The 25,872-nt window shown below is 53.7% G+C and overlaps 2 protein-coding genes and 1 long non-coding RNA gene across 4 annotated transcripts in view; 1 reads left to right on the top strand and 2 right to left on the bottom strand.

Moving 5' to 3' along the window:
• Positions 1-953: 953 nt before the first annotated feature.
• On the bottom strand, positions 954-2,264 carry LOC111092838. Its single transcript, XR_005379730.1, has 2 exons — positions 2,021-2,264; positions 954-1,088 (listed from the first exon to the last, which is right to left on the bottom strand). It is a non-coding gene; the product is annotated as an uncharacterized LOC111092838 (long non-coding RNA).
• A 364-nt stretch (positions 2,265-2,628) lies between these two features.
• WASHC1 (WASH complex subunit 1) lies at positions 2,629-19,073 on the top strand. The gene is made up of 11 exons (XM_038576431.1): positions 2,629-2,683; positions 5,455-5,608; positions 15,045-15,156; positions 15,359-15,505; positions 15,679-15,815; positions 16,050-16,185; positions 16,354-16,555; positions 16,644-16,808; positions 17,543-17,701; positions 18,438-18,506; positions 18,672-19,073. Exons 2-11 carry the CDS (start codon positions 5,460-5,462, stop codon positions 18,809-18,811), a joined length of 1,416 nt encoding a protein of 471 aa, XP_038432359.1. The 5' UTR covers positions 2,629-2,683; positions 5,455-5,459; the 3' UTR covers positions 18,812-19,073.
• The window catches only part of DDX11 (DEAD/H-box helicase 11), a 36,444-nt gene continuing 28,101 nt past the window's right edge, over positions 17,530-25,872 (bottom strand). The window contains exons 19-28 of one of the 2 annotated variants that reach the window (XR_005379721.1): positions 25,497-25,609; positions 23,235-23,307; positions 22,822-22,925; positions 21,983-22,132; positions 21,636-21,704; positions 20,926-21,010; positions 20,533-20,611; positions 20,248-20,402; positions 19,999-20,158; positions 17,530-17,667 (exon numbers count right to left, since the gene is read on the bottom strand). Coding sequence is in view for 1 of the 2 variants with exons in the window: in XM_038576430.1 (XP_038432358.1) it covers positions 20,129-20,158; positions 20,248-20,402; positions 20,533-20,611; positions 20,926-21,010; positions 21,432-21,532; positions 21,636-21,704; positions 21,983-22,132; positions 22,822-22,925; positions 23,235-23,307; positions 25,497-25,609 (959 nt within the window). In the remaining variant the exon portion in view is untranslated. Of the gene's footprint in view, positions 17,668-19,075; positions 20,159-20,247; positions 20,403-20,532; positions 20,612-20,925; positions 21,011-21,431; positions 21,533-21,635; positions 21,705-21,982; positions 22,133-22,821; positions 22,926-23,234; positions 23,308-25,496; positions 25,610-25,872 lie in introns of those variants that run through there. The other variant, XM_038576430.1, reaches the window with a different exon arrangement.

Genomic DNA, 25,872 nt, shown 5'->3' on the forward strand with positions numbered 1-25,872 from the left:
ACACAGCACTTCCCAGACCCTACCATCATTTATTTTTAAACGAGGAGAAAGTCATATAAAATGGGCCATTTTCAAGGGAAAAATTCAGTAGTGTTTAGTACCTTCACAGTGCTGCGCAATCACCACTTCTATGTAACTCCCAAACGTTTCCATCACCCCCAAAATAAAACTTTGCACCTGTCAGCAGCCACTTTCAATCCTCCCCCCGCCCCAGCTCCTGCCAACCACCAACCTGCATTCTGTCCCTCTGGTTTCCCTATCCTGGATATCTCCTATAAATGGAGTCACACAACAGGCCAGCAAGGGCAGGGAGGGCCTCAGTGTTCACACAATAGGATGACACTTAGCTTTTCTTTGCCCTGATGACTGAGGTCAAGGATTCCCACCACAGCTTCAGTGGCTGAGGTTAAATGTCTTTGCAATCCAGCTCCTAGGAAATCTTTAAAATCAGGTGTGGGATGAGCCTCTCAGTAGATTAGGTAAAGAACTTTAATGAACTGGATGGTCTGGGTTGGGGGTGCCATCTAGCAGCACTTTTGTGAGAAAACACAGCCAGTTTTGATATAGGGCAGTGGCGGTGTATGTGTGTGTGTGTGTGTGTGTATGTATGTATAGACAAACATTCTGGAGCACATACAAATTTCCTTTTGCATATGAATAATCTTTACAGATCACAAATCTTTACATATTCTTCCTCTGCAGCTTTCAGAAGGGGGCAGGGCAAGCAGTCTTAAGCCCGATTTATAAATGACTTGCCCGAAGTTGCACAAAGAATGAGTGGCAGAGCCCCAAGCCTGTATGCTCTCCTTCCCTAATGGCACACTTCCCATGCTTTGATGTGGTTTGAATACCTTAAAAAAAAAACTTTAAAAACCTGTTCAGTCATTGCTCAGGTGGAGTGAGGAGAAAATGTGTTTGCAGGTTGTATTCGTCAAAAACAAAATACCATAGGCTGAGTGGTGGAAACAGCATACATTTATTTCTTACCCTCCTAGAGGCTGGAAATCCAAAATCAAGGTGTCAAGCAGATTTGGTTCCTGGCGAGAACTCTCTCCCTGGCTTGCAGATGGCCATCTTCTTGCTGTGTCCTTATGTGGTGGAGAGAGCAAGTTCTCTGGTGTCTTGTCTTTTCAGGGCTCTAATCTCACCATGATGGTCCCACCCTCATGACCTCATCTAACCTTAATTACCTCCCAAAGGCCTCATCTCCAAACACCATCAAACTGGGGGTTAGTGCTTCAATATATTAGTTTGGGGGGGGGGGACACAAATATTCAGTCTACAATACAGGTGGAAACCCATCTCTTCCTCACCGATAGGGATCATATGCTGCAGCCAGCAAGAATTGGAATGTTCTTGTCAAAAAAGACTATTTAACCTAACTCTGCAAAGGGGGTGGGCAGCAGGGAAAGAGGACAACATTCAGAGAGTTCTAAGAAGAGAGTAATTTTGTAAGATTTAGCCAACAAAAATATCACGTACTTAATTTTGAATTTCAAATAAACAATAATTTTTTAAGCGTAACTATGTCTCATGCTTAGTTTGGGTCATATCTATCTATATATTCATTTTTGTTGTTATCTGAAATTCAAGTTAATTTGGTGTTCTGCATTTTTATCAGCAACCCTAAAAGACAGAGGCCAAGAACTTTGAGAGGAGGAAATGGATTTCAGGAGGGAGGGCTGCAGGATCTGTGAACGGATGGTTCCTTTCGCACCTTTAACTTTTTTTTTTTTCTTTTAAGATTTCATTTATTTATTCATGAGAGACACAGAGAGAGAGAGGCAGAGACACAGGCAGGGGGAGAAGCAGGCTCCACGCAGGGAGCCCGACGTGGGACTCGATCCCGGGGCTCCAGGATCGCGCCCTGGGCTGAAGGCGGACGCTACACCGCTGAGCCACGCAGGGATTCCCCCCCCCCTTTTTTTTTCATCTTTAACTTTTTGTTTAGTCTTGTCAAAATACTGCTGGCTTTTATTTATTTTTTTATTGTTGTGACACGTGCATAACAGAAACGTACCATCTCGGTTATCTTTAAGTGGCACCAAGTACCTTCACGCTGTTGCACAACCCATCACAACTTGCTCCAGGACTTTCCTGCCATCCCAAACTGACGCGTCAAAGAACACCGGGGCTGCGCAGCGCTCGGGGCAGCGGCAGGGCACAGGCATTTTGCTGAGGCCGTGCGAGGGGAGCCAAGCGGCGCGGGCACAGGAGCGGCCGAGGGGCGGGCGGCGGCGGGGCGCTGGGGGCGCGCCCCACGAGGTAGGCGTCCGCGCGAGGCAGCCGGGGCGCGGGGCGAGCGGCGGGCCCGGGACCGAGGCCGGTGGCCGGCCGCGCCAGCAGCCCCGCGGGGCCGACCAGACCCGGAGGCCGCGGGATCCCGCCACGGCGGCGGCGGCGGCGGCGGCTGCCCGGGGCGAGGCTGCGGCGGGCGGAGCGTGCACGCGCCCCGCTCGGCTTCCGTCCGCGCGTCCGTCCGCCCCGGAGGCAAAGCCCAGGCCGCGGGGAGCGCGGTTCCGGGGCCGCGAGCGGAAGGCGGCGAGCGGGCGGGGCCTCGGGCGGCCGGGCGGCCCCGGGAGGCGGGGAGGCGAGAGGCCGAGGGGCGGCGGCGCCAGGACCCGGCGGAGCGGGCGCGGCGGAAGCGCGGAGGCCGGGGCGGCGGGCGGCGGGCGGCGCGCAGGTGAGGAGCGGGCGGGCGGCGGGCGGGCGGGCGGCGCAGGAGGGGCGGGCTCCGGGCCAGGCGCGCCCCGGCTCGGGGCCCAGGCTCCAGCCCTCTTCCCGTCGGGGCCGCGGGGTCCCGTGACCCTCGGTGCCCCCGCGCCCCCCGGGCCGCTCGGACCCCTCTGTCGCAGGCCTCCCCGCTCCGCGGCCTCCGCGGGGACCTCGCCCCGCCCGCGCCGCGCTCGCCTCCTGCCGGCCCGGGGCGCTGCGGTCAGCCCGGGGTGCAGGCCCTGGGAGCCGCGCGTCCGGGGCTGGTTCGCGGAGGGCCCTGCACTTCCCGCTTTGTACGCAGCACCGGGACGCGGGCGTGGTGTGTGCTCCTGGTCTGCGAGCCTCCCCGGTTTTCCCCAGATTCTGTAAGGCAGTGCCACCCAGTAGACGTGTGATGTGAGCCACACACTGCGATCTGGCAAGTAAAAAGAAACGGGTGAAATCAGTTTAGTAATAGGTTTTCTTTAACCCAGAGTATCTGAAATCTGGGGAGAGGGAGGAGCAGGCTCCGCGCCGGGAGCCCGACGCAGGGCTCGACCTTGGCATCCTGGGATCATGCCCCTAGCTGAAGGCAGACGCTCAGCTGCGGAGCCACCCAGGCGTCCCTAATATAAAAATTTTAATGGGATATTTTACATTTTTTCTCCCTAGTCAGTCTTTGAAATTCGGTGTGTGTTTTACACTTAAACTCTTGCTGTGGTATGCAGCGTTTATCACCGTCTGGCCTCGATTTCTCCCTGCTGACGGCCCAAGGATAGTTATACCCCGATCACTCGAGACCACCTGCCGTTCTTTATACACCTTGGTTCGAGTTGTTCTGCCTGGCGTGCTGTCCCTGCACTGGGATGCCATTTCTGCCAAGAGGCTTTTTCTGACTCCCCTAACCTCTGGAGGGACGGGCAGCTCCGTCCTCAGAGCTTCTTCCCTAGCAGTGTGTTGTGCCTGACTTAGAGCACTCATCACATGGTGTTTGTTTTTGAGGCTGTCTCTATGGCTAGCACAGCGTCCTATTCATCTTTGTTTTCATCATGGCTGGCATCTAATAGTTGATTAGTAGATGTTTGGAGACGGAATGAGTAAACCACTAAGCAGCTGTTCTCAGTCTCTTAATTCTCGAAGGGACCTGCTACTTCCTTGTTGAGATTTGTCCCTGTATTCCCCCCTCACAGGCAAGTACACATGCACACAGTTGGGGTAACTCACAAAGAATGCATCTCAAGATGAGCACAGAAAGTATCTTCTACCTTTTACCCTCTCCCGATGTTACAGATGGGAAAACTAAGGTACAGAATTAAGTTAGAGTGCCAGCAAATTTGCATCAATATGAATATAAGTGGGGAGTCTTCTTGACTGCGGTGGGTGGTCTCAGAGGGTTGGGTTTCTGGGTTAGGCATCAGCTGGCCCCACTTTGGTCATTTGCTAGGAGGAAAGAGAAGTGGGGACGTGGGGAATAACTCCCTCGCCCCGAGGAGGACCTGGCCTGAAGGCAGCTTTGGGAATGGGAAGCCTGAGGATGTCACTGCTGAAGAAAAATAGTGGAGGAGCAGACGGGTCTTTTCAGACAGTGAAGGGTCCTGGTGTGGGCAGGCAGGAGAGAACCAGCAGGGGTAGAAGGAAGGGCTGGGGAGGCCAGCAGAGGGAGCAAGGGAGTAAGCTCCAGCTTGGAGAAGATTGTGCGCTGCTTTGGGAATAACCACTTCTCTGCAGAGCGAGAAACGGCAAGAATCAGAGATTCAGAGAAGGCAGCTTGCCCACGGTCACGTCACACAGTGCTTTAGGCCCAAATGAAGCCTCCCAGGCCCTCCCTGTCGCACTTTACCCTGCTCTACCTCCACCTCTGTTGCAGTCGGGGCCCCAACATGGTGCCTCAGAGAACAGGCCTGTAGCTCAGTGCCAGGCCTGATTAATATCTTCCTTGCCCTCTTCTATGGAGGGGCTCTGATTAGGCCTATTTATAGGGGCCCGGTGCCTTAATATTCTGTCTGCGATGTGTCTTGCCAATCAAATCAGTGCCGTCTGCAGTGTGATTGCTGCTTTAGTGGCACCAGGGAGCAGAGTTAATTAAACCCAGTATAAATAGACTCTGCCCTCATCTTGCAATTGGAAGGAGTGTTTTTCCTTCTTGTCCCTCACCCCCACGTGCCCCTCCTTCCTCCTGGCCCCCCCTTAGTTGGAGCCTGGGGGAGCAGAGCCCAAACACTCAAGTATGCAGAGTCACCAGCCGTTACCTCTCCTGTCTCAGGAGATCTTGAGTTCCTCGGGGTCAAAGTGAAAAAAACCCACGAGTCCACATTTCCTGTGCTTTTCCAGACCTGGGTATCATTTGGCACTTGACGCAGCCATTCCCTCCACATCCCACCACCACCCCCAATCTATCCCTCTTTTTAACTCTGGAGCCAGGGTTTCTTTTTTGTTCCTCCAGGCTTGGAAGGTTGAACTGAGAGAATGTATGGAAAGGGTGCCTAGCAGAGCAGCAAGCACCACCTTCTCTGACTGCTTCTCTTCAGTCTCTGGTGTCGCTACCATTTTCCTGCCCTCATTTACTCAACAAGCATCAGCAGAGTACCAGCTCCTCAGAGCTCCTGGCCTCCCAGCTGGTTTTCTGCCTTCCACTCCCTGCCTGCACCGGCAGGACCTGTGGCAGACAGTTGGGGTGGGGGGCTGGGCTCTCTTCTCCCAGCACTTTACCCTGTGATGGATGCGTATGGGCAGTCCTCATGCTCTGGTTTCCACCCATAGGCACCATGACTCCCATGAGGACCCAGCACTCGTTGGCAGGGCAGACCTATGCAGTGCCCCTCATCCAGCCGGACCTGCGGCGGGAGGAGGCCATCCAGCAGATGGCGGATGCCCTGCAGTACCTACAGAAGGTCTCTGGAGACATCTTTAGCAGGTGGGTGCTCCGCCCCTGCCCCACACCTGACTGGGGGCTGGGCTGTCAGAGTGCACCCTCTGGGAGCAGCCTTTTTGCTGATTCTTGGTGATTTCAGTGGCTTCCCTGTGTCCCAGGGGCCCAACTTGGAAGTTCTTTCTTTCTTTTTTTAAATTTTATCTATTTATGAGAGAGAGAGAGGCAGAGACACAGGCAGAGGGAGAAGCAGGTTCCATGCAGAGAGCCTGATGTGGGACTTAATCCCAGGTCTCCAGGATATGGCCCTGGCCTGAAGGCGGCGCTAAACCACTGAGCCACCGGGCTGCCCTAGAAGTTCTAAGTGTTCATAGCAGCTCACTGCCTAGTGTCCCACTTACCCCCCCAGTTCCCTGTGGATCCACGGGCTCCAAGGGTGGTATTCCTTTCCCAACTTCTGCTCCTTCTCCCACGGGGGCGGGGGGTGGGTGCCTGTGCCCTCACTCCTTCCTGCGTATCACTTATACCCTCAACACTTCCAGGCACCATGCTGCTCTCCTTAGTTGCTTACAGCAGCAGTGAATAGGGCAGCGTCCCTGCTCCAGCTAGAGTATACAGGATTCCCCAACTATCCAAGTTTGCCTTCTGCCACTTTGCTTTTATGAAAACTCGTACCTGGGTTTAGTAACCAAAAGATATCTGAAGTGGACTCTCATTTTGATGAGATGATGATTGCTTTTTCGCTTCATGCCATTTCCGCTTATAAGAGGTTTCATGGGAACGCTGTGCTGTGGAGAGTGGGGAAGCCTGCACTCCATTGGGACAGACGGACTCTAACCAATGGCAGGATTGGGTCTTTGCTGTTGTGGTTGAGACCTGTTTATGAAGTAGTTTTGTGAAAACTGATGTTCATATAGCAGGAACCATATGCTACTGCCGATCTGAGTATATTAACTCATTTACCCCTCAGAACAACTTTGTGAGGAGGTGCTGGTTTGTCCATTCTATAGAGGAGGAAACAGAAATGGCTAAGAGACTTGCCCACGTGGCAGAGCCAGGGCTCACACCCGGGTACTGTGGCTCTAGACTCTGGAATTATGACTGTGTGTCTGTGAAGGAAGAGAAGGTACTATAGGAACTGGTAACAGGAGGCTTGATGTGGTCCAGGGGAAAGGCGTATATGAGGAAAACACATATGGGAAACTCTGAAGGGTGAATAGGAGTTATTTTAAGGTGGTAGATTGAGAAGAACATTCCAGAAAGAAAGAAAGGCATGAGCTGAAGCCCTGAGGTGAATAGGACCTGAATGGAAGCCTGAATGTGACTGGAGCAAGGAGAGTTGAGGGCTGAGGGGGACCAGAAACCAGTGAGTTATGCAGAGCCTTAGGGGTGATTGATGATTTTGAGTGGGAGTATGGTTATCTGGCACAATCCTTGTTGGGCTAGAATGATTTTCACTCAGTGTTATTTAACATGAATTAATGATGTTTGCTGTTCCTTGCAAAGGTCCCAGGTTTTGGCCTGCATATGGGTCCCTGTCTTTCTCTGGCTGGAAGAAGCTGAGATAGGGCTTACTTAGATTTTCTTCCTGGTGCCAATGCCTTCACATTGGGACCTTTTACCTACCCAGTGTGAAGTATTTGTCTGATTAAGGTCCCTCCCATAGTCTGAGTCCCCCTCACACATCCCTGTGTGTACCCCAGACCAGGAAACCCCTGCTGCTTCACCATGCAACCTCCCCTTCACCACCGGAAGCTGGCCTCCTCTGGGAAGCCTTCCCCAGCGGGGGCAGAAAATGGGTTCACTGTGTCTAGTTGGACTTGGTATAAACACCAGACCCTCTTATTCTCCAGCCTTTGACCTGCCCACCAACTCACCTACCTGCCCCGAGCCAATCCAGAATATAAATGTATCCAGGGGGCAGTGCCCTAAAGTGCTTAAGGGAGTTGGCTCTGGAGCAGCCCAAGCAGGGCTCCAGTCTGGCTTCCTCATTTGCTTGTCCTGTAAACTTGAGCAAGTTACTTAATCTCTCTAAGCTTCAGTGTTCCCATCTACAAAATGGCAGTAATGATGCTACCTTCCTCATAGAATTGCACTGAAGATTAAATAAACTAAAACTTACAAAAGAATTAAAGCACTTGGCTTCTAGTAAGCATTCGGTAAACATCCCTCCCCCCTTTTAAAGATTTTATTTATTTATTCATGAGAGAGGCAGAGACACAGGCAGAGGAAGAAGCAGGCTCCCTGTGGGGAGCACAATGCAGGACTCGATCCGAGGACCCGTGATCTCGACCTGAGCCGAAGGCAGACGCTCAACCGCTAGGCCACCCAGGTGCCCCAACATTCCCTCTTTTTATCTGCTGTCAGCTCTGCTCCTCTGCTGCCTGTGCTGGCCCTCCATTAACTTGCTACCAATAGTAATGGAAAGTGTTACCTGCCCTTTTTGTGCTTATATTTGTGCTTTCTAGGCCCAAGGATCACATCAGCGAGAGAACACAGGCCTTTAAGAGCCATTAGTCCCAGATTATAGACAGCCCGTGCCCAGTGACTGAAATGGAGGCAAAAAGCAATCTGTCAGAAACGTGTTTTCTCACCAGGATTGTAGTTATTGCTTGCCTTTCTCTAAGGGGAGCCCTGGACTTTTAGTGTACATTCTTTTCCCTTCCTGGTATTCGGCACCTGTAGACACTTTCGTGTCCCTGTGCCCGTCCATGGAATGAGGAGGGGGCAGGGGATCTATCTCCTGGGAGAAGACAATGTGTTATGGGCCCTCCGAGCGGGTAGGCATGGTCCAGGGAGGTTAGGGCGCCTCTCAGGAGCCCCGTAGCTGAGCCCAGTTTCCCCAGTCACTCCGCTGACCTTCCACCGTGTGCCAAACCTGCTGGACCCACCGGGTCCTGACGACGCGTACAACCTGGTTCCTGCCCTCCAGGATCTTGTGGTCTGGAATGGGAAAACAGTAAGTCTAGATGGATTCTTAATTGTGTAACGTGAACTGTGTAAGCTTCTAGGGATCTAGAGAAGAGAACAAATTAAGTAAGAATTGGTGGCACATTCATCAATCACAACTCCCCGAACCAGTTTAAGCAAGTAGTAACCAATCAGTGGAGCGGGATTTGGAGTTGCAGGGCTTCATTGATGTCATCAGTACCTGACTTTTCTTTCATTCTGTCCCAGCTTGCTGCTTCTGGTTGGCCCCATTCCCAGAAGGGCCTTGCTCTCCAGCAGGGCCAGAGCTCATGCACTTACATTTGGGCCCAGGAGGAAAGAGGGACACCCTCTGTGTGAGCGTCCCTTCTGAAGGCCTGCTGGCCTGGCCGAGTTCTTTTTTTTTTTTTTTTTTTTCCTGGCCGAGTTCTTATGTCTTATCCCAGAGTCCATTGCAGGGCAGAGGGCATGACACACTGATTGGCTTAGACCCTGTTACATGCAGTACTCATGAGGCCTGGATTGAGCCCCACCCCTCAGTCCAGGGACTGAGACTATGGGAGCAGTGGGTTCCCCGAGGTGAAATGAGGGCCCTTAGTTGAGGAAGGAAGGAGTGGATGGTAGAGAGGAAACCTGCTTGCCTACCACATGGGTCAGGGAAGGCCTCCAGAAGGAGGGGGGCATGGACTGGGCCCTAGGAGGGGCAGGTGGTAGGTAGGCAGGGGTAAGAATGTTGAGTGTACAGGTCATCTGGTGGGGTCTAGAAATGGAAGCCAAAGGCTCAGAGGCTTGAATGGGGTACATGGTGTTACCCATGCTCCACAGGGGAGGCTGGCCTGAACGGGGATGTTTTGTCCTAGGAGTATAGACATTGCAGCTTACCCCCATATATTAAGCTCCTTCGCTGCAGAACAGGGTGTGAAGTCAGCTTTCTGCACGTCTGCAGGCCTTGCTTCCCCTCTGACTGTGCACCTTTGGGAGCTGGCCTCTTCCCTCCTTTCTGTGCTCTGTGGGGATGCACCATGGCAGAGGGAGTGGGGTGGAGGATGGTGGTGTGTGAACAGTTGGGATAAGGAAGGAAGGGCCCCTGGGGCTTCCCCAATGGGCCAGGGCTTTGCACTTGATTCAGGCCTTGTAGGGAGCCACGAGAGGTTCTGGAGCATGGAAAGGTGCAGCAGAAGAGCTTAGGGAAAGCTGAGCGGGCAGCTGGCACAGAGTGGCCAGTCGGGAGAGGGCGGCTCCCAGGGACGCACTGGGGGCTCTTGCTGCACTCCAGGCCTGGAGGGGTGATGCTGTAGTCCCAGGGAGCTGCAGGCAGGGACGGCTGTATAAGAGACATTCCAAAGGAAATAATGAGGACAGATTGGGAACAAGATGAATAAAGGGAGGGGCCAGGGATAGTGGGAGTGGGGCGTGCCCAGGCCCAGCCTCATTCACCTGCCGGGCCGCCCCCCCTCCCCTGTCCTGCAGCAGTCAACACACTCCTCACAGGGTATTCATCTTCCGTGGACTTTTGCAATGGGGAAGTGACCCTGGCTTGGAATCTTCCCCCTCAAACTTACTCCACCTGCTTGGATACCTCGTGCAAAAGAAGAGGCAGCTGGCTTTCAGTCTGTCCCCCCCTCCCCCCCGCCCCACCCCCGCCTGCCCGTTCCCCCATTTTGGTCCAGCCGCTCAGCCCCAGGTGGCTGTGCCCAGTTCCGCAGGTAGGTGAGCTCTTGGAAAATCAGCATTCCCAGCTGGCCTCCTTCCTCCTCCTCTGCCACAGCAGGAGCCACGGGGAGCCTGAAGAGAATGACAAGTGCCTCTCTGGTGCTCCTGGACCCACGGCTCTCCCTGCCTGGATCAGATCGTTCCCTCACCTGCCCCCATCTTCACCTGGGAGAAGCCAGGCCCCAAAATAGCTGCCCGGAGATGTCACCTGCTTCACATGACTGAGATGACGAGGCAGAGGAGGGCTAGGGTGGCAAAGAGGAGCTGGACAGCTTCCATGTGTTGTGGAAGTTGGGGTGCTGTCCCAGTTGCCACTTCACCTGGGGAGCCACTGCCTGGGGAAGGATTCCCTTTCTCTGCAGAGCTTTTCCTCCTCCTCTCCTTTGTCTTTCCAACCCCTCCCTCCCTTCTTTGGCTCTTTCCCACCCCCTCCTTCCCTGCCTTCTCTCCCCTCCTCCCTCTGTCCTGATTGGCACCTGGTGGCTCCCAAGGTTAGGAAGGCTCAGTCAGCTGCCTGCATAATTAGCAGATTATTCCTAATCTCAGCGGTGAGAGTGGTGAGTGGGGGAGGTAACACTAGGGCAGGTCCTGGGTCACAAGGCCAAGGGACAGGACAGGCCAGGGGAAGAGAAGCAGCAGCTCTGGGCAGGAATGGTGCTTCCCTCCCCAGCAGCCGCTATGGGAAGGTTGGAAGGCAGGAGGGCCTGCTGATCACCCAGGGGCCGTGACAGGAAATCGGCTGTGAGGGAATGGGGGTCCTCGTTGGAGGTGGGGACTGGGAGTCCAGGCAAGGTCCTGGCCACCCTGTCCCCTCCCTCCTCCCATGCTAGGAGGGCATCGGTCCCTATGGTGCTTGGGTGAGTGCCGCCCACCCCAGCCAAAGGGGCTGCACTGTTGCCGTGCACACTGCCTCCATGGGGGTCACTGCCTCCATTGGGGTCCTGTGTGAAGGGCTTGTTTCCTGGGCCTGGAACATCCCCCTCCTCCTCTGCTCAGCACTGCCTCTTCTTGCTTTCTTCCAAGTTCCTGGAGCCCCTCATCCTTCCTAATCTTGTGGGTAGGAATAGCAGATGTTACTGGAGTACCCCTAGTATGGGACAATAGGCACACAGTTGCTCATTTTAACCTTTATAGTAATTCTGTGGATAGATGTCACCGACCCTGTTTTGCAGCCGAAGAAGCCTGAGGCACAGGCCAGTTACATGACTTGCTCCAGGTCATGCTGCTGCTAAGCAGATGTTAAACCCTTAGGTTTGTGGGGCCTAGTAGTCTCTTGTCCCTGGGAGACTGCAACCTTCCCGAGGGCAGATGTGTGTTCCTGAGTCCTCTCTGTCCTAGGCTCTGAGCAGACTGACTGAACCAGTTCTGTCCCTGACAATGACAGGGGCAGCCCCAAGGCAGACGTGTTTTGGGGACATGGCTTCAGTGATAAGGTTGGAAACTGAGCTGCCTTGAAGCAGACCACCAAGCCAGGGGGCGTAGGTTAGGAATGGCAAGCAAACCCCCTTCTTGCCACTATTCTTCCACCCTGGTGGGGGGCACTGCTAATGGGTCATGGCACTCCGTCCTGGCCTCATGTGGCCTCTGGTCCTTCGTAATGCCGCCTTCTGCACTGCCCCTGCCTGCCAGTGAGAGCCTTGGACCTGTGGTCTGCATTCTTGGCACCATGGCTCTGACCGTTAGAGATTAGACTCTGGGGGCTTTGAGCAGGCAGGCTGTAACTTAGACTTGTTGGCTCTTGCATAGGAAAAGAACCCTGGAAATCCTGTCTTCTTTCCTTTGCCCCACACAGCAGTCTCCCCTGGAGCATTCTTGACAGGTGGTCATCCCACTGGAATGTGGTTTGCAGAGCTGTGTAGCTATTTAATAGAAAGTTTTCTGTGTGCAGAACCGAGATCTTCCTTATGACTCCACCCACTGGTCCTCATGCCACCTTCCTGGGCAACAGAATAAGTCCAGTCATTTTTCCACCTGACAGCACTTGTGAGGGTTTTGATATCTGGAAGGAATTACCATACTCTCCACTTCACCGCACCTGTAGCCAGAATAGCCTTCAGTCGTCTTCGTAGGACATGAGTGTCTCACCCCCCCCACCGTCCTCATCACCCTCCTTTGAATGTTCTTTCACCTGTCACTTTTCATCCAGCCAGTATTTGTTACATGTCAGGCACAGTCCCAGGTGTTTGAGGCACAGCAGTGAGTAAGACAGACCCTACAGTCTAGTAGGAATTCAGCAGCATCTTAAAATGTGGACTGGATTGAAGGGAACACTGCTGTGGAGAGGCTGGGACCCAGCATTAGGTTAGTTTATTAATCTGGGGTCTGTTTTCTCTCTACTGCCTCCAGAGTGTTGAGGTCCCTTGTTTACTGAAGGAAGGGAGGAGGGACATGGAGCTATGTGCCCCAAGATCACACTTCCTTCTTAAGCTGCTGAACACACTTTTTAGCTCATACCAAGCTCTAGCTATCCAAAACCTCAAGCTAACCCTCCATCTTCTGTGTTTGCGCCCTGGACTTTTTACACCTGATTGCTGGACTTCATCCCTTGTCAACTTCATCTTGTTGACTGCAGTCCATCCTTCCGGCCTCTCAAGATTATCTGAGTCTAGATTTTTCCATGCAGACTGTTTGACCCTCCTCCTGTTTACTGACCTGGTGTTGCACCAGCTGGATGGGGCTCTGGCAGAGACCTTTGTGCGAGGCTTAAATCAGGCCATTCTTCAGCAGTGCCCTTTGAGTGCTGCTGCTCATCTGGCTCTGATTTTTTCCTAAATGTGCTCTCCTCCAACCCCCACAGCTCCATCTTGTCCACAGGATTGTGTGAGAAGCCGTCAGAAACCTTGCTGACTCAAGATGTGGTGTGCTTAAGGTTTTCCCCTGCTACACCAGTCTAATAACCCTGTCAAAAAAAGAAATGCTGTGAGTTTAGAACAATGCTGACCCCTGGGATCTGCCTCTTTCTCCTCGAAGACCCTTGATTTAATAATCCATTCTGGAACTTTGCCAGGGTTTGTTAGGCTTTCTGTTTGCAACTTAGATCAGCCCTTCTCTCCTTGATGGAAGAGCCGGAACGGAGTAGCCTGTGTCCCTCTCCAGACCTGCTGTCCCTCCCACGCTCCATGTTGATGTCAAGCCCAGCAGGCGTAGAACCAGTGAGGTGGCTTTGGCACCCAGGGGCAGAGAGTGGCTGGGCTGGGAGCTGGGGAAGTAGCTTGTGAGTGTGCATGCCTTTTCCTCAGTGGATGCAAACCTTTCTTCCTGCCAGAAAAGATGGAGCTCATGCAAGTCTGGAAGTTCTGCATTCTCTCACTGGGAGGAAACTCTGCCCTGTGTTTTTGATCTCCTTTGCCGCCTACTCAGACCAGTCTGTCAAGGATGACTGACCTGCTTGGAGTACCTATTTGTACCCCAGGCCCCCACCTCAGAGCCCCCTGCACTGCAAGGAGCCAGGATAATCAGGGAGACCGCAGGAACCAAGACCCCTGGGTTGTGAAACAGGCTGATCTCATGGGTTCTCAGGGAGGAGGGGTACAATCTTTTAGAATTGGTGGGGGTTGATATAGGAAGATTGGTCCAGAGCCTTGACTGTTCAACCTTTAAAGAAATCCTGGACTTCCCTGGCTGCATAGTTTCTGACCCCAGAGACAGGGGGCCCCTCTGCCATCTGCTGTGGCCTCCACCCTTTCCCTGTAGACTTGCGATGGCGGTTCTGCCTTTGTTTCTCATTTGTGGCTCACTCCTGCCAGGTGAGTGCCGACATGTGATCTCTCTGAATGTGAAGCATGATGGTCGTGGGCAGGGGCTGGTGTTCTTAGAGGTGGGGAAGCAATGGGGAGGAGGATACCCTGGCCCCTGTTTAGCCAGTCACCACTGCAGTGAGAACCTTGCCATTGCTCAGTAATGTGCAACAGCGTGGGGCTCATGTGCATTTACGTTTAGAGCATGTGGTTGTTAATCATTCAGGGAGCCTCTCCAGGTGCCAGCCCTGGGAAAATAGGGAACCAAGCCAAGCCCTTACCCCATTGGAGCACACCTAGGCAGTAGATGCACGTCAGGTGGCTCTGTGTAAAAAAGTTGGCAAGCGACAGGTGCATTTTTAGAGTCAGTGTTCAGGAAGGCTGCATTGAGGACGGAATGAAGCTCAGTGAAGCGAAGAAGCCAGCCACATGGGTGTCTGCAGGGAGGGCACTCCATTTGATGCAGAGGCCACGCACTAATACATCTGGCACATTCAGGGAATAGCAGGGCACTGGTGTCACAGGAGCCTGCTCATCCGAGAAGGGCGAGTGGAAACCTATGAGTACCCTGACCACAACCACAAGGACCATGGTGACCAGACTTTGGATTTGCCCACGTGAGCCATATATTGTGTGTCAGGGCAGTTCGCTGTGAATGGGTCTGGGACTTGAATCTAGGCCTGGCCTTGCCCATCACTCATCCTTGTGAGCTCTCTTCTCCTCTGGAAATAGGCGATTGTACAGGAGTCATGGCGATTTTTTCTCTGCTTGCCCTGCTTGAGGCTGTAAACTCCTAGAGGCAGGAGCCCTGTCCCTGACAGATGGCATGTCCCAACACCACCCTGGGGCCAGGGTGATTGCCCATTCCTATGCAGAACTGCAAGAACTCAAGAGTTCATGTCTAAATCCTTCAGGTTAGGGATTCGTGCAGAGGTCACCTGGGCAGTTCAAAGTCAGCCATGACAAGGAGGTAACACTGTATTCTAGGGCCCTTGCCTAAGCCCTCAGCTCTGCAAGTTTGCAGGTAGAAGCAGGGGTGCAGGAGGCTGCAGGGACTTGGGGAGCAGCCCTCAGCTCCTGTGATTTTTTTTTTCCCATGGCAGGATCTCCCAACGAGTAGAGCTCAGCCGGAAGCAGCTGCAGGCCATTGGGGAGAGGGTCTCCTTGGCCCAGGCCAAGATCGAGAAGATTAAGGGCAGCAAGAAGGCGATCAAGGTAGACCGTGTGGCCCCGGTCCCCACAGCCAGCAGGCACCCCCAGAAACCCCATCCCTACCACCTCCCCCTGCTTCTCACACTGCCACCTTGTCCAGCCATACCTCGAGCTTTCCTTCTGCTCAGGATCCACCCTCCCCAGACCCACCCTGGACTCTGGAGCATCTCGGGCGCCCCTAAAGAACTGATCTCTGTGTCCCTAGGTGTTCTCCAGTGCCAAATACCCAGCTCCAGAACGCCTACAGGAGTACGATTCCATCTTCACGGGTGCCCAGGACCCAGGACTGCAGAGACGCCCTCGCTATAGGATCCAGAGCAAGCACCGCCCCCTGGATGAGTGGGCCCTGCAGGTCTGAAGGATTCATATATTGAAGGGGGATGGGGGTGACCAGAGGTGGCCGGCCCTGGCTGTTGGGGAGGAACTGAGGGTTCTGTCCCCTAAAAGGATTTGGACTGGGATGGGTGGTTACTTTGTCATGGCACTGCAACCCACTATCCTTATTACCACCCCTGCCCCCACCAGGAGAAGCTGAAATACTTCCCTGTGTGTGTGAACACCAAGCCAGAGCCTGAGGATGAGGCCGAGGAGGGGCTTGGGGGTCTTCCCAGCAACATCAGCTCCGTCAGCTCGTTGCTGCTATTCAACACCACTGAGAACCTGTACGGCACATGGCGGGGCTCTGGAAGGGTGGCTGGGTGGCCTGGCATCGTGGGGGAGCCTGGGGGCATGACACTTCAGTACAGAAGACTATAGAGCCGAACAGTTTGATTTACCTTTTAAGGCCTCAGAGTCTACAGTACAAACTAACTGGCCCTGATGAAGTAAGAGATGGGGCAGGGCCATGGGCCTAGAGCAGACATGGCGACTGCTCGACATCCACCCCAACTCCGTAGGTACAAAAAGTATGTCTTCCTGGACCCCCTGGCTGGTGCTGTAACAAAGACCCATGTGATGCTGGGGGCAGAGACAGAGGAGAAGCTGTTCGATGCCCCTTTGTCCATCAGCAAGAGGGAGCAGCTGGAGCAACAGGTAGAGCTGGATGATACCTGTGGGCAGGGGGTATAGTGGACTAGAATGTGGCCCCGCCAGCACCCTCTTAGTGAGGGGCCTGTCGAGCCCCCTACTCACCCCCTGCCTTGTGTGGGGATGCACGAGACCCTGCTGACTGCCCCCTCAGGCCCCCACCTAATCCTGCAGGTTCCAGAAAACTACTTCTATGTGCCTGACCTGGGCCAAGTGCCTGAGATTGATGTGCCGTCCTACCTGCCCGACCTGCCGGGCATCGCCGATGACCTCATGTACAGTGCTGACCTGGGCCCCGGCATCGCCCCCTCCGCCCCTGGCACCATTCCAGAGCTGCCCACCTTCCACACAGAGGTGGCTGAGACTTTCAAGCCAGGTGAGCGGAGAACAGGAGTTGGGCAGGAACTCCCTTACTTAGCCACTTGCATCCCTCGGCACCTCACTTTCTCATAATTCTGTTTCAGACCTGGAAGATGGGGTACTAACAGCACCCCCGCCGCCGCCACCACCACCCCCACCTCCCCCAGCCCCAGCTGTGCTGGTCAGCGCTCCCCCACCCCCACCCCAGGCCATAGCCTCCCCTGGCCAAGGTGCCAGGGAGGACAGCAGTGGCAGTGTGTCTCCTTCAGGTAGGAGCAGCACCAGGGTGCATAGGGGGGGTCAGGGGCGAGGGGGCATGTGCTCTTTGAGGGGTCCTCCAATTTCTGGATCCCTGAAGGGTTTTCTGTAGGTTTAAGTGGCCATAGGCTTTCAGAATAGATCTGATGTCAAAATCTTGTCCCACTGGGTTCATGAAATAGTGGTTTTCAAACTGTGTCTGGAGCTCCCTGGAGATGGGGCTCATCTCCAGGGCAGAAGGAGTCTGGATGTGGATAGGTGGAGCTGTGGTACCCCCCCCCCCCACCCCGTTCTCACTTAAACCAATGGGAAAAGGGTGGCTACCAAAAAAAAAAAAAAAAAAAAAATGGAAAGCTGCAGCAACAAAATATCCATATCTTTAAATTGCAGGATTTCAGTTTTAGCATGACATCTCTAGTTTCTCTCCAGCACCCAGAGGTGGCACAAAAAGCCCATGTTGGCTCATGTGTCAAGTTCAGACACTGTCCACACATCGAGGCTCCCACGGGGTACATCTGCAGTGGCCCTTAAACCAGGTGGCATCAGAGAGGGACGGGGGGGGGGGGGGCAAGGAGGGGGGTGCCTGGCCATAGGTCTGACTAAGCTCAGGCAGATGCAGGCAGCATTCAGGCTGCTTATGGTCTCCCAGGGCTCAGCTTCACCCACTGGCTTCCTTTTTCAAGAGGAAGAGCCCATTCTCACAGCCAGGCTTGAGCAGCCTTCTTTCTCACCATGCCTTTCCCAGCTACCATTCAAGGAGCTCCAAAGGAAGTGGTAGACCCCTCCAGTGGCCGGGCCACCCTGCTGGAGTCCATCCGCCAGGCTGGGGGCATAGGCAAGGCCAAGCTCCGTAGCGTAAAGGAGCGCAAGCTGGAGAAGAAGAAACAGAAGGAGCAGGAACAAGGTGAGGGGATCCTTGGCCCGCTTCAGTAGGAAGGCTCTAGGGAAAGGGCCACCTTCTCTTGGAGCTAACACCAGACTCCCTGACCACCCCAAATGTCAGAGGAGCAGCCCCTAGCCCACCTGCCCCATGCTTTCCCCAGGGTGTCTGCAGGAAGCCCTGGGTGGCCATCCCTAATATACCTACCTTTCCTGCCTGGGCTGTGGGTTCCTTCCTGGGTTTGTAGCCCTGCTTAGAGCTTTCTGCTCTAAGTTAACAGGAGACAGAGCCTCCAGCTATGACAACAGAGAATCTTGAGATTCTGCTGGGAGCTGTCCTGGGACATGGCTGAGGCCCTAAGCTGCTATAGAGACTACGGACCTGGAGGGTCAGCTCAGTCCTGCTTCTCCAGGCCCCCTCAAGGCTGCAGGTTGCACGTGCCATGCACCCTAAATGCAGCCTGAACAGAGCACCTGGGCACAAAGCCACAATGATCTGGCCTCCTGAGGTTGAGTCCCAGCTCAATTTCTGAGCTTTGCACTCAACCTCAGGCAGATTGCCCAGCCTCTCTGGGCCAGGTTGCTCATTTGTACAGTGGGGCCATTCACACTTCCTGCTGTCACAGAGTAGCTAGGAGGGGCTGGCGTATGCTGACAGTGAGCAGAAAGAGGAGATAGGTCCAACCCTGAATGGGTCACCCCAGGGGCAGATTTTGTCCTTGGTCCCCTCATCCTTCCTCACCATGGCTTTTCTGTTACAGTGAGAGCCACAAGCCAAGGTGGGGACCTGATGTCGGATCTCTTTAACAAGCTGGTCATGAGGCGTAAAGGTAGGAAGCAGAGCCTGGCTGCCTTCCCTGGGCTGGGAGTCTCAGGATGTTTTCTATCTTGCAGATTCTGCCGTTCTTATCCTGTTCTTAAGTTTCTAGGGGCTGGGTGAACTGGTATCCCAAACCAATCACCCCCTCACTCTCCATCCACCTCTGCCCTCCCAGGGATCTCTGGGAAAGGACCTGTGACAGGAGCCAGTGAGGGGCCAGGAGGAGCCTTTGCCCGAATGTCAGACTCCATCCCACCTCTGCCTCCCCCACAGCAGCCACCTGGAGAGGAGGATGAGGATGACTGGGAATCCTAGGGGCTCAGCCACCCTTTCCCACCAAACTCAGGTTTAGTTACTGCCCTCACATGGACACAGCGGGGTGAGCTGCCTGCCCTGCAGGTCTCTCGGCCCCTGCTGCCTGTGGAGGACTGTCCCAGGCCTGTGCCTTAAGGAGCTAGGTGGCCAGCTTCTGAGGCTAGGTGGCCGAGAGCAGGGAGCCCTTGCTCTCTGCCTGTGGTCTCCTCCAGCTACAGACTGAAATAAATACATGAATCAATAAAGAAGTATCATGCAAGAACCGAGTGTAAACCAGCAGTGCACCTTTAATTAAAGAGCTATGGTTGTGCAGAATGAAAGCATCTCCTTCAAGCCAGCACCTGTCCTCCTGCTCCCACTGGGCTCAAGCAATGGGGGCAGAGCACAGAGTGGACCAAGGCCCCTTCTGGGTCAGGGAGAGCAGAGAGGTGGTCAACTGGACGGGCGGGGGTGGTGGGGGTGGTGGCTGCAGATGGGAGGATATCTTCACACAGGGAAAAACATCTCTGTGATAGACACGGGATCTCTAAAAATAGTCCTGCTGGGAGCCTAATGGCCCTTGGCATAATTGCTGAAGTCAGGGAGGAGGTGTCTGAAGTTTGCTCAAGTGGCTTAGTGGGAAGGAGGTGCCACCAACTTGGAGGAGGACCTGGAACCAGGCCAGCTATGGAACAGGTGCGGGACCAGCACTGTGGTTGGGGGAAAGAAAGACCAGGACACAGAGAGCCTAGCAGGTGGGGGAGCTGACACATGGCTCTCTTACCAGTTCCTAACACAGAGAAAGAAGATCGGGTTGAGGTAATCAGAGGCCCCTGGGCAGAAGGAGCCCTCTGGGCAGCTGGGGGCTGGAAACAGGGAACATTCTTAGGTTTGAAGAGAGGGTGAACATCTAGAACAGCAAACTGTAGCCAGAAAGGGAAAAGGCAGGAGGGCATGTTCCACCTCACCTCTGGGAGAGTGGACACTGAGAGACGGAAGGACAGAAATGTTGCAATGGGAGGCTGGCCAGGAAGTGGGGCAGGGAGCTGGACTCTGGGCCACACTGAATGGGCACACAGATTCAATCCAGGGAGGGAGAACTGCCCTGGGGTGGGCCCCAGGATGGCCAGGACCCGATTTCTTCAGAATCAACCTGATTTTCTCCTAGTGGCTTTTCCACCTATGCCTGGTCCTGGCAGCCCACTCACCCCAGAAAGGGGCTGGGCTGCTCCAGCTTCATGTTCTTAGGCTGAATCCCCTCAGAGCAAGCCCAAGACAAACATTTCAAGTGGGCAGGGAGAAGGAAAAGCCTGGCAGCAGGCAGCGGTGGGCCATCCCTCAGGAAGGGACTGACTTCTCACGATGAAACTGGGGAGATAAGGAAAAGCAGTGAGGCACAAGATCTTGGGGAGGGGCGGGGGGGAGTGCCTCCGAGGGCAGGGAAAGGCAGGACTGACCTTCCTCATAGTAGCAAAGGCAGGACCAAAGGTGGCTCTGACTTCCACACGGTCTCGGATCCAGGCTGGCAGCTTTTCCAGGATAGGTGGGCGCGCATACCGCTGATCCAGGAGCACTATGCTGGCAAAATCCTTCTGGTGCCTGATGGCCCTGCCTGGATGGGAACAGAGGTTGGGGCTCTTACTTACACTTGCCTCCCCCACAGTACATTTCTATCGTGTTCCCTCCTTCCTGTCACCTCATTCTCCCACCATGCATTCCAAGAGCCAGGAACCCACACCCACCTATAGATTGGTTGACAGCCTTCATACACAGATTCTCCACCAAAGCCTTCCCTGGGGGTGGTTGACCTGGAACTCTGGGCTGGGAAGGGCAGAGGAGAGCACCTGTCAGTATTTTCTTGCCTCTTGCTCAGTGTTCTGAGAAAATGATACCACTAGGCATGGGACCAAGAAGAACAGCAGGCTTCATGGGCACCATGTCAACACATGCTACAAGAGATCACAGAGCAGCTCAGAGGGCAAGGGGGTGCGTCCCCTCCCCTGGAGCAGACAGGAAATGCTGGCATGTCAGGGGGCAGTGGGGAAGTCACAGTGATACAGCCCTTCGTGGCCCTAGAGGAGAGAGCACAGTCTCCCCAGCCATCTCCTCCCATCCTCTGGACACGAGATACTCACTAGGGTCTGATCCAGGTAAGCCATCTTCTCTTGTAGCTCCGGAGACTTGATGTTGGGGTAGGGCATGCCTACCATGACCACACACCTAGGGCGGAGGGAGCCCACACCATGTAAAGCAGTCAGGCCCCCAGCGCATCTTTAAGGCCAGGATGAAGGACCCAGGCCTCACCCACACGTCATCAACGTCATCAACAACTACATCCAGCACTCTTTCAGCCCCCTCAAGTTGTGCTTGCTGGCTCTACCTCTCCCTCCCCACCCTGTACCTGCACCTGGAACAGGTTTTCTCAGCTGAGACTGGGTGCAGGCTACATGAACTGAGTCCTGACAAAATCATGCTCTGCCTAATTTCCACCTGGAATCAAAGGCCAAAGCACCTCCCCACACAGCTGAATGACCAAAGCAGTCAGTCAGGGATAGCATCAGCTTGCAGGCAGGAACCCAGCTGTTTGGAGTGAGGTGTGGTCAGTGTCAGAGCCCAGGAGATGAGAGGACCCACGACTTACCGGCCAAGGTCATCAGAGAAGTTAATACCTTCACTCATCTTTCCTCCAACCACAGAGAGGAGCAGAGCACCTGTCACCGTGCCTCCCGCCTGGCCACAACACTGCAGGAAATACCAGCCCAAAACTCGGATGCCACCCAGAACATCTACAGCTGCCAGCTCCACATTTTCTCTGGACCCAAGGCCTCTGAGTTCCACTTCTCACCTTAATGCACCTGGAATACTCCATCAGCACCTGCTCCACCTGGTTTGCTCTCTTGGGTTCCTGAAATATCTGAAGGAAAACAGACATCTCCCAGGAAAGGGTTTCAGAATGCCTGAGTCCCTGTCTACTCTTGGCTTCATGTTTTTGAGACTGGGAACTGAAGACCCCCAGACAGTAAGGGGCTCTAGGGAAATCCTACAGAGGTGGTCAGGGGTTAGAAGTGGTGGAGGCAAGGCACTAGCAGAAGCCCATACATGAGGCCTCACCTGGTTTGACATGCAGAAGTCCTAGCAGGAACTCTGGGTCCTATCCTCACAAGTGGGAGTTCCAGCTGAGCGCTCACTCACCTTTTTCCTGACAGCCAGGCGGGCCAGCAGACCACTCTTATCCCAGTGGGCATAGACCTGGCGCTGGTACTCGTAGGAGGGGAAAAAACAGACCACCCCTCCAGGGACCACAGTGCACAGGTTACAGAGAATGCGACCGGTCTCATCCATCTAAGGAAGGAAGACAGCCCTCCCTGTAGCCATATCCAAAAAACATTTCCTAACTTTGGGACTCAAGACCACGTATAGAGACCCAAGGGTGGCTATAGCCATGGGGTAAGGGGCATGTCCCATTCCCCCACCAAATCCCATGCCTACCTGGAATAGGAATCAGAGGAGAAGGTACCACCCTCCCCACCACACACATCACAATCCTAGTGCTCCAGAGCTAAAACCTGCTGCTGGTATGCCACCGAAGCCTCCTTGCTCCAATTCCCAATGCACAGCGGGCCACTGGGGATTAAGCACCATCTACGACAAACTGGACACTGAAATCCCCAGGTGCCCCTCTAGCAGTGGGCCCTCAAGCCCAGGGCAGGGACCGATAAAACCAAATGGCCAGAGAACCAAAGGAAATGAGCAGCTTTCTCACCAGGTTCTCTCATCCCTCAAGGGATGCCTCGAGGTTCTAAAAAAAACTATTTAAGAGTCTAAGGGGTGAGTGGAAGAGGAAGCTCAGGCCTCCCCTGATAAGAATCCAGATGGACACTAACCATCCTGTGCCAGCTCCACAGTGAAAGACCCCAGGACTAATCTCCTCAACACCTGAACATTAAGCATTGGCCAGAGTGCCTGGCACCCCAGAAACTGCTCTCCTGCCCTGGTAAAGGCTGTGGTAAAGTGAGTAGGCTGGTACTAACCATCTGTGGTAGCTCTCGTTTCTGATACGTGAACTCCAGCTGCTGGCTGGAGGGCCCACTGCAGATGATGAGCGGTAAAATATTGTCCGGAGGGATCACGTGACCTGCAGAGACCCGGTGAGGGGCTGAAAATGAGGTGCTGACTATTCTGTAAGGCAGGGGTCCAGGAAGAGCATTTGCCAACCCTGTCTTCCACAATAGGAAAGGGAATTCCAACACTCAGCCTGCCTACCCTGCTTCCACAGCACAAAGGGGGAGGGAGCACGGAGATTAAGTGAGCTCACGTGAGAGCTGGCGAGTGCTGGAGCCTCATGGCCTCCTCAACCCCTTGGGCCTGATAAGAGCACAGAGTCAAACTGTGACAACAGGGGCTGGAGTATGACACATGGCCTACCCTGGACACGGATTCTCACCACAGGAAAACTCCACCACTCGCTCAGCTTCCACCCCGGCACAGGCCAGCAGCTGCTCCCGGAAGTCAGACACCTGGAGACAACAGCATGGCTCTGTGTTAGCCCAGGGGCCAGGGACAGCAGGCCTGAGCAGGCAGGGGGCCTTGGCAAGGAGAGGGGGAACGGAGGGAGAAGACCAAAGTCTGGACTAGGAGGCAGTAAGTCCATAGGAATAGAAAACAAATAGGCAAAAAGAGAAAAAAATTAACAATACTGGGTGTTGACAGTCTCAGTGAGATTGTGGGAAAAGCAAAGGAAATCTGGTAAATGAGGTAGAGAGGTTCTCACCCCCGTCGCCATGCAACGAAATCACCCATGAGAATTCTAAACAAAACCCACAAAAAATAAAAATATAAAAAATAAACAAAACCCACGTGCCCAGGCCCCAGCCTAGACCATTAAGGATAAAAGGGGGGTGGGGTGGGCAGGGAGACCCATGCGCTGTTTTAAAGCACTCCAGGATTTTCACCTATTAAATTGACAAAAATCTATACAAATGTGACCACTCTGTGGAAAAACAGGCACTCAAACTGCTGGGGGGCAGAGGGGACAGACCAGTCACCTCCAGCAGGAGGGGAATCTGACCATATTTAAGAAATTCGACAGATTTTTATTTTCTACCCTGGCAGTCTCCCTACACAGGAGGGCCTCCAGACCCAACACAGACACAGGGACGTTTCCTGCACAGTGACCTGTGAGTGCCCCACTGCCCTTCAGGAGGGGCCGGGTGAATGTGCTATGCTGAGGGCTCCGTGGCCAGCAGGAGGGACACATATCACCTCGGTCGCTGAGAAGCCTGAGGGCCACAACACACTGGTGACTAAACGCTGGCCACACTGCCTTTGACATAGGAGCAAGGAAAGGAAGAAAGTAAGTAGAAGTATTTGCTTAGTTCTGCAGAAAGATACAGTGGAACCGTGGAAGGAGAGACCAGTAATAATAAAAATGATTGCCTTCGGGTACAGGGAGCAGCTTGAAGCTGGACAGAAGTGGGACCTTCTGAATGCATCTTTTTTTTTTTTTTTAAGACTTTATTTATTCATTCATGAGAGACACAGAGAGAGAGGCAAAGACAGGCAGAGGGAGAAGCAGGCTCCCTGCAGCGAACCTGATGCAAGACTGGATCCCCAGACCTGGGATCATGACCTGAGCTGAAGGCAGACGCTCAACTGCCATCTAGACGCTCCAACACTTTATTTACTTGAGAGAGAGTATGCACGCACAAGCAGGGGGAGCAGCAGGCAGAGGGAGAGCGAGAAGCAGGCTCCCCACTGAGAGGGGCTCAAACCCACTGAGCTGAAGGCAGACGCTTAACCAACTGAGCCACCCAGGCACCCAGACTATAAAGGATTTTAATACATGAACAAAAATCTAAGTCTAGACAAGAAAAAAGCAAAGTGGAAAACTAATAAAGCTACAGGGATGACTAACAGCTGGGGTGAGGAGCCCCTGAGTGTGGGAGCACCAAGGAGCCTTTTCTACCAGCTAAGTCCACTGTGAAGAGGCATGCTTCTATGTGCCACTGTGTTGCTTAAAACAGACAAAAACTGGGCATCTAACAAAAGAAGAGTGGTTGTACAACGTACAATATATTCACATGATAGAGTTAAGTACAGCCAGAGCACGGTGGGATAAACGCATACTCCTGACAAGGCAGAATGTTTACGACATTTTGTTGCTGCATGAAAAAAAACAAATCATAGCACCAGCATGTAGAGATAGAGATCTTTGTTTTTAAAATATGTATGTATATTTTTAAGAATACATACAAAAACTAGTTAAATGATACTAAAATAAAAAAATCTCCTGGTGGAATTATCTATTTTTTTTCCTGCTTTTGCTTGTCCCCTGCTGCCTACAATGAAAACATAGTGAGTGTGTGTATATATGAATTTATAAGAGGTTGTAACTAGGGTGGGTATAAGAAAGGAATGGCACCAAGGCACCCAACGGGGTCCTCAAATTCCAGAACAGCTGCCTTTGGGAGAAGTGTGATCCTGTGTCTACACAGAAGCATCAGCAGCAATGCCCCTGGGGCTGAGGGCTCAGGCAGCAGACAGCACAGCAATGCCCTCTGGTGGACGCTGCTTGGCCTGCTCAGGCTGACCCCTCTGGCATGGGGACCCACTGGACAGAAGAGAAGAGGCCTGACAGTCCATCCTTCCCTTGTCCCAGTCCCATCCCAACATCCAGGGCACAAGAGGCTGGATCTGTTTCCCTTACCGGCTGCATGGTACCCCCTGCAATGACCACAGCCCGGCATTCCTTCACCACCTGGGCAAAGTGCACGGCTGGATTCAGGAGCAAGAATTTGAGGCTACTCTGACTAAGGCTTCCTGGAAAAAAAAAAAAAAAAAAAAAAGATAGCTCTGGGGGGCAGGGGGTGGGTGGCAGGCCCAACAAAGACTTGCTTGAGTGTGAGGTAAAGGGGAGGTCAGTTATGTCTACATAGGAGCCACAGGAGATACCATTTTCCTTTTTGATTAGATCCCATTTAATCTCCAGGACAACCCCGAGGTAGTCATCTCCCTTGGCACATTCATCTTCAGGGAGATAAACACAGCTTGGAGATGATAGAATCAAGACTCAAACCAAGATC

This window comes from Canis lupus, chromosome 27 (genome assembly GCF_011100685.1).
Source record: "Canis lupus familiaris isolate Mischka breed German Shepherd chromosome 27, alternate assembly UU_Cfam_GSD_1.0, whole genome shotgun sequence".
NCBI classification, from domain to species: Eukaryota; Metazoa; Chordata; class Mammalia; order Carnivora; family Canidae; genus Canis; species Canis lupus.

Bases quoted from the DNA above. Each gene is read 5' to 3' on its own strand.
- WASHC1 (XM_038576431.1), top strand. From the start codon at position 5,460: ATGACTCCCATGAGGACCCAGCACTCGTTGGCAGGGCAGACCTATGCA. The intron at 15,816-16,049 runs GTACGGCACATG...CCAACTCCGTAG, and splicing joins TTCAACACCACTGAGAACCT to GTACAAAAAGTATGTCTTCC. The intron at 16,809-17,542 runs GTAGGAGCAGCA...TGCCTTTCCCAG, and splicing joins TGGCAGTGTGTCTCCTTCAG to CTACCATTCAAGGAGCTCCA.